Source organism: Chiloscyllium plagiosum, chromosome 29, assembly GCF_004010195.1.
Source record: "Chiloscyllium plagiosum isolate BGI_BamShark_2017 chromosome 29, ASM401019v2, whole genome shotgun sequence".
NCBI lineage: Eukaryota > Metazoa > Chordata > Chondrichthyes > Orectolobiformes > Hemiscylliidae > Chiloscyllium > Chiloscyllium plagiosum.
This window is the reverse complement of record NC_057738.1, coordinates 23,514,744-23,521,315: the sequence shown is the minus strand read 5'-3', so window position 1 is coordinate 23,521,315 and position 6,572 is coordinate 23,514,744. Positions and strand designations below refer to the sequence as shown.

Below are 6,572 nucleotides of genomic sequence, written 5' to 3'. Positions count from 1 at the left end.
AGGTGTTCTCTGAAATGTTCCGCAAGTAGGCAGCCTGTCTCCCCAATATAGAGGAGGCCACATCGGGTGCAGCGGATGCAGTAAATGATGTGTGTGGAGGTGCAGGTGAACTTGTGGCGGATATGGAAGGATCCCTTGGGGCCTTCGAGGGAAGTAAGGGGGTAGGCATGGGCGCAAGTTTTACATTTCGTGCGGTTGCAGGGGAAGGTGCCGGGAGTGGAGGTTGGGTTGGTGGGGGGTGTGGACCTGACAAGGGAGTCACGGAGGGAGTGGTCTTTTCAGAACACTGATAGGGGAGGGGAGGGAAATATATCCCTGGTGATGGGGTCCGTTTGGAGGTGGCGGAAATGACGATGGATGATACGATGTATATGGAGGTTGGTGGGGTGGTAGGTGAGGACCAGTGGGGTTCTGTCCTGACGGCGATTGGAGGGGCGGAGCTCAAGGGCGGAGGAGCGGGAAGTGGAGGAGATGCGGTGAAGAGCATCGTCGATCACGTCTGGGGGGAAATTGCGGTCTTTGAAGAAGGAGGGCATCTGGGTTGTACGGTATTGGAACCTTCCCCTGCAACCGCAAGAAATGCAAAACTTGCGCCCACACCTCCCCCCTTACTTCCCTCCAAGGCCCCAGGAGATTCTTCCATATCCGCCACAAGTTCACCTGCACCTCCACACACATCATTTACTGCATCCGCTGCACCCGATGTGGCCTCCTCTATATTGGGGAGACAGGCTGCCTACTTGCGGAACATTTCAGAGAACACCTGTGGGACACCTGGACCAACCACCCCGTGGCTCAACACTTCAACTCCCCCTCCCACTCCACCAAGGACACGCAGGTCCTTGGACTCCTCCATCGCCAGACCATACCAACATGACGGCTGGAGGAAGAGCGCTTCATCGTCCGCCTAGGAACCCTCCAACCACAAGGGATGAACTCAGATTTCTCCAGTTTCCTCATTTCCCCTCCCCTCACCTTGTCTCAGTCCCAACCCTCGAACTCAGCACCACCTTCCTAACCTGCAATCATCTTCCTGACCTCTCCGCCCCCATGCCCACTCCGGCCTATCACCCTCACCTTAACCTCCTTCCACCTATCGCATTTCCAATGCCCCTCCTCCAAGTCCCTTCTCCCTACTTTTTATCTTAGCCTGCTGGACACACTTTCCTCATTCCTGAAGAAGGGCTCATGCCCGAAACGCCGATTCTCCTGCTTCTTGGATGCTGCCTGACCTGCTGCGCTTTTCCAGCAACACATTTTCAGCTCTGATCTCCAGCATCTGCAGTCCTCACTTTCACCTCTGAGTAAGCTTAGGGCCAATCAAGGATGATAGTGGGAAGTTGTGTGTGGAGTCCGAGGAGATAGGAGAAGTACTAACTGAATGCTTTTTTTCGCTATTCACACTGGAAAAAAGACAATGTTGTCTGGACAATAATGAGTTACAGGATACTAGACTAGACAAGACTGAGGTTCAAAAGGAGGAGGTGTTAGCAATTCTGGAGAGTATGAAAATAGATAGGTCCCCTGGACTGAATGGAATTTATCCTGTGATTCTCTGGGAAGCCAGGGAGGACTTTGCTGACCCTTTGGCTTTGATCTTTATGTCGTCATTGTCTACAGGAATAGTGCCAGAAGACTGGAGGTTAGCAGATGTTGTCCCCTTGTTCAAGAAGCAGGGTAGAGACAACCCTGATAATTATAAACCAGTACGCCTTACTTTGGTTGTGGGTAAAGTGTTGGAAAGGATTATAAGAGATAGGATTTATAATCATCTCAATAGGAATACGTTAATTAGAGATAGTCAACACGGTTTTGTGAAGGGTAACTCACGCCTCACAAACCTTTACTGAGTTCTTTGAGAATGTGACCAAACAGGTAACTGAGGATAAAGTGGTTGATGAGATGTATATACATTTCAGTAAGTCATTTGATAGGGTTCCCCATGGTAGGCTTTTGCACCAAATACAGAGGCATGGGATTGAGGGTGATTTAGCGGTTTGGATCAGAAATTGGATAGCTGAAAGAAGATAGAGGGTGCTGGTTGATAGGCAATGTTTATCCTGCAGTTCAGTTATTAGTGGTATACAGCAAAGATCTGTTTTGGGGCTACCTCTGTTTGTCATTTTTATAAATGACCAAGACGAGGGTGTAGAAGGATGAGTTAATAAACTTGCAGATGACACTAAGGTCAGTAGAGTTGTGGACAGTGCCGAAGGATGTTGCAGTTACAGAGGGCATAGATAAACTGCAGAGTTGGGCTGAGAGATGGCAAATGGAGTTTAATATGGAAAAATGTGAGCTGATTTTACTTTGGAAGGAGCAACAGGAATAAAGAGTACTGGGCTAATGATAAAATTCTTGGCAGTGTATATGAGCAGAGAGATCTTGGTGTCCATGTACATAGATCCTTAAAAGTTGCCACCAAGGTTGATGGGGTTGTTAAGAAGGCATACTGTGTGTTAGCTTTTATTGGGAGAGGGATTGAGTTTTGGAGCCATGAGGTCATGTTGCAGCTGTACAAAACTTTGGTGCGGTCGCACTTGGAGTGTTGCGTACAGTTCTGGTCACCGCATTATAGGGAGGATGTGGAAGCGTTGGAAAGGGTTCAAAGAATGTTGCCTGGTATGGAGGGAAGGTCTTATGAGGAAAGGCTGGAGGACTTGAGGCTGTTTTTGTTCAAGAGAAGAAGGTTGGAGGTGACATAATTGAGACACATAAGATAATCAGAGGGTTCAATTGAGTGGACAGTGATGGTGATGGCTAGCACGAGGGGACATAGTTTTAAATTGGGTGGTGATAGATATAGGACAGATATTAGAGGTAGTTTCTTTACTCAGAGTAGTAGGGGCGTGGAATGCCATGCCTGCAACAGTAGCCAACTTTAAGGGCAACTAAATGGTCATTGAAGAAACAAATGGATGAAAATGGAATAGTGTAGGGTCAATAGGCTTCAGATTGGTTCCACAGGTTGGTGCAACATCGAGGGCTGAAACGATAGGGAGGTGTAATATTCTATGTTCTATTTGGAATATAGGAAAAGCAGGAGAATGTTTGCTGGGGAACTGTTCCACTAAAAATGCATTATATCAACATGACAAATCATGGAATAGAATCCCTACAGTGTGGAAGCAGGCCATTTGGCCTATCAAGCCCACACTAACCCTCCAACCAGCATCCCACCCAGACACACCTCCCTGTCCCTGTAACCCTGCATTCCTCATGGCCAATTCCCTAACCTACACATTTTTGGACTGTGGGAGGAAACCAGAGCACCCAGGGAAAACCCACAGAGACATGGGGAGAATGTGCAAATTTCACATCGACAGTTGCCTAAGGCTGGCACCAAACCTGGGTCTCTGGCACTGTGAAGCTACAGTGCTAACCACTGAACTACCGTCTTACTCACAATAAATCTGCTGCAATATCTTAGCTGCATAAAATCAGACTAAATTTCAACACAGTTGGATAGTTGTATAGAACATATACGACAGAAAGAGCCATTAGAATTGTTAAGGTGGGCCAAGGTAAAGAAAAGCAGATTATTTCAGTATTTTGGGGTCATGATTGGAAGACTGTCAATAGAAGGTTAAATGTTGAAAGATGGAAATAATGGAAATGGAAATAAAAGTCCTCTTTATAAAGCATGGATAGGATAAATAAACAAAGTCTTTTCCCTGGGGTGGGGGAGTCCAGAACTAGAGGGCATAGGTTTACAGTGAGAGGGGAAAGATATAAAAGAGACCTAAGGGGCAACATTTTCATGCAGAGGGTGGTACATGTATGGAAATGTTGGAGGCTAGTACAATTGCAACATCTGGGGTTGGAGGGATATGGGCTAGATACTGGCAGGTGGGACGAGATTGGGTTGGGATATCTGGTCGGCATGGACAATTTGAACCGAAGGGTCTGTTTCTGTGCTGTACATCTCTATGACTCTGAGAAGGTTGAGAGACTGTGGAATTTACTATCAAGATTGGTAGGAGAAAGTGAGGACTGCAGATGCTGGAGATCAGAGCTGAAAATGTGTTGCTGGAAAAGCGCAGCAGGTCAGGCAGCATCCAAGGAACAGGAGAATCGACGTTTCGGGCATAAGCCCTTCTTCAGGAATGAGGAATCAAGATTGGTAGCTGAGTCAGAAACTATGTCAGTATTCAAGAGTAGGTTGGACAACTGGCTGAAGGTAGGGGAGATGAACAAATATGGGAACAGGGTGACAAAAATGATGCAAATTATTTGTCCTGATGCAAAGTAAAGGCTAACACAACTGGTTGCTTTAAAGGCCTATTTTATATTGTAGGTTCTGTTTCAGATAAATGACTTATGGTTAACTCAACTTATGAAGATATGGGTGTACTATAGCTTTTAAGAGAGTTAAAAGGTAGCAGAACTACCTGACACAGCAGCAAGTGTTTTGAACAGGATATAATGTAACATTTGGTCGAACAACTTGATTAGCTGGTTGCCTGGATATAACAAAACAAATCTTTGAGGAGAAAGTGAGGTCTGCAGATGCTGGAGATCAGAGCTGAAAATGTGTTGCTGGAAAAGCGCAGCAGGTCAGGCAGCATCCAGGGAACAGGAGAATCGACGTTTCGGGCATAAGCCCTTCTTCAGGAGAAGGGCTTATGCCCGAAACGTCGATTCTCCTGTTCCCTGGATTCTGCCTGACCTGCTGCGCTTTTCCAGCAACACATTTTCAGCTATAACAAAACAAATTTGAATTAGGCCAATCATTTTAAATAGTAGTCCGAAAAATACAAACTCAAATCAAGTTTGAATTTAGTATATTGGCAGTCCTAAAAGCTGATGCTTTGGGGGTATAAGACCAGGGAAAATTGAACAGTTGAAAGAAGAACTACCAAGCTACCAGCATCTGCAGACTGCCTGGAAAAATAGTGCTCTTAAAGTTACCTTTATCAATCAGTAACCTGTGAAACAGAAATCCCTGGGAAGAAAAGAAGACCGAGAAAGATATAAGAGAAGATTCAAAATCTGGCTGATTTTGAAAATGTGAATTTTTGGTAAATCTTAGTTAGGGGTTTTCTTGGACTCGTAATACAGAAGGGAAGGAGTTGTAAGTAGTTGTTAATTATTCCCTGTTATACTTTAAGAAATAAATTAATTAATTTTTACTTTAAATAATTCTTGGCCTCTTGAATTTTCGCAGATTACAGTATGGGATAAATCTCCTCTGTGTTGCTGGTTGAAATTAAGGAGGATTTACCTCATGATGTAACAAACTGGACAGTGATCTTGGTTTAACGAGAAATAGTATATCTTTTCTGGCTGTGTGCAATGTTCAGAGTTATAATTTAGTGCTCCAGTTCCAATCTTTCTGAAGCAGGTCCTGCTATCAAACTGCCACCTGCACTATTAAGGCCTTAAATGTTTTCAAAATGTTTGATGAGACCATATGTATAAGAACCGCTGATGAATTGCTCATTGCTAGATCTCACTGTAATGCATCACTCTTTGCTGTTTTTAAATAGCAAACCAAGAAAACAAAGAAAAAAATACAAAAAATGTTAAAGGAACAGTTGAAGCTTCAAGACTATATGCCAGAAGATGAAGCTGACCGTATCAATAATGTTTGGGAACTTGCACTGCTTGATCGCTGGAGACTCTACAGGTTTAATTTCTCCATTAATTTGCTAATTAATTGTGCCTGAGATGATGTGTAAGTTTTGTCTTTTTAGATTAAATATTTCAAAAGAGATTATTTTGACAACGCTCCACTCCAACCCATCCACTCCAATAACTAGTACTGCTAAAACAAAAATCTCCCTTAATCCTCACATCAGGATAATTGCAGGACGGACGGACAGACGGATGCGCGCACACATACACACACACCATAGACACCTTAAAAAGTCAAAGACAAATGTGTCCCTCAAACAAATTGAACACACGCACTAGTGCTAATTGTTTTAAGAAGACACCTCCACTGCAATCTAAGGAAGAAGTCTCATCTTAGTGATATGTCAGCCAAATGGATGGCCACGCAGCAGCAGTGGTCCTTGTTGGAGCTAAAGGTAGACCCACTGTGCGTTGGAGCATTGGTAAGTCCAGGTTTTGAGGTCTTAGTGATGGTGATGAGAGAGGACCAGGGTCAAAAGGCTAGGCAGGAGGATTGATGGTGGGGACTCTGCTCCTTTTTAGTTTTGGAGAGGAGTGGTGTCTCTTATAGGCTCACTTGTTGATGGGATTCCTCAGTGTAGGTCGCCCCTTGTAGTAGGTAAAATACTAGCAGTAGTGGGCTAACGCTACAGTTTGTCCATTTTTCTTTTTTATTCATTCATGTAATGTGGATGTCACTAGCTGGGCCAGTATCTATTGCCCATGCCTGGTTATCATTGGAGAGGTGGTAGTGAGCTATATCACAGATCTGCTTTTACACTAAACAGTAAAAGCAGCAAGTGATAGACAGGGCTTGGTGACCATGCAATCAACAGATTGGATCTAAACTTTGTACTCCTGCTATGTTGAGTCATGAATTAAACAGCTAACAGAAGGATGTGTCTCTACAAACATCCTCAATGATTGGGGAGGTAAGCATATTAGTGCAAAAGATA

The 6,572-nt window shown here is 44.3% G+C and overlaps 1 protein-coding gene across 4 annotated transcripts in view; it reads left to right on the top strand.

The window, feature by feature from the left end:
- Positions 1-6,572, top strand: part of LOC122564437 (NFX1-type zinc finger-containing protein 1-like) — an 89,415-nt gene that overhangs the window by 64,702 nt on the left and 18,141 nt on the right. For all 4 annotated transcript variants that reach the window (XM_043719294.1, XM_043719293.1, XM_043719291.1 and 1 more), the window contains one exon: positions 5,490-5,629. In XM_043719294.1, the coding sequence (XP_043575229.1) occupies positions 5,490-5,629 (140 nt within the window). The remainder of the gene's footprint in view (positions 1-5,489; positions 5,630-6,572) is intronic.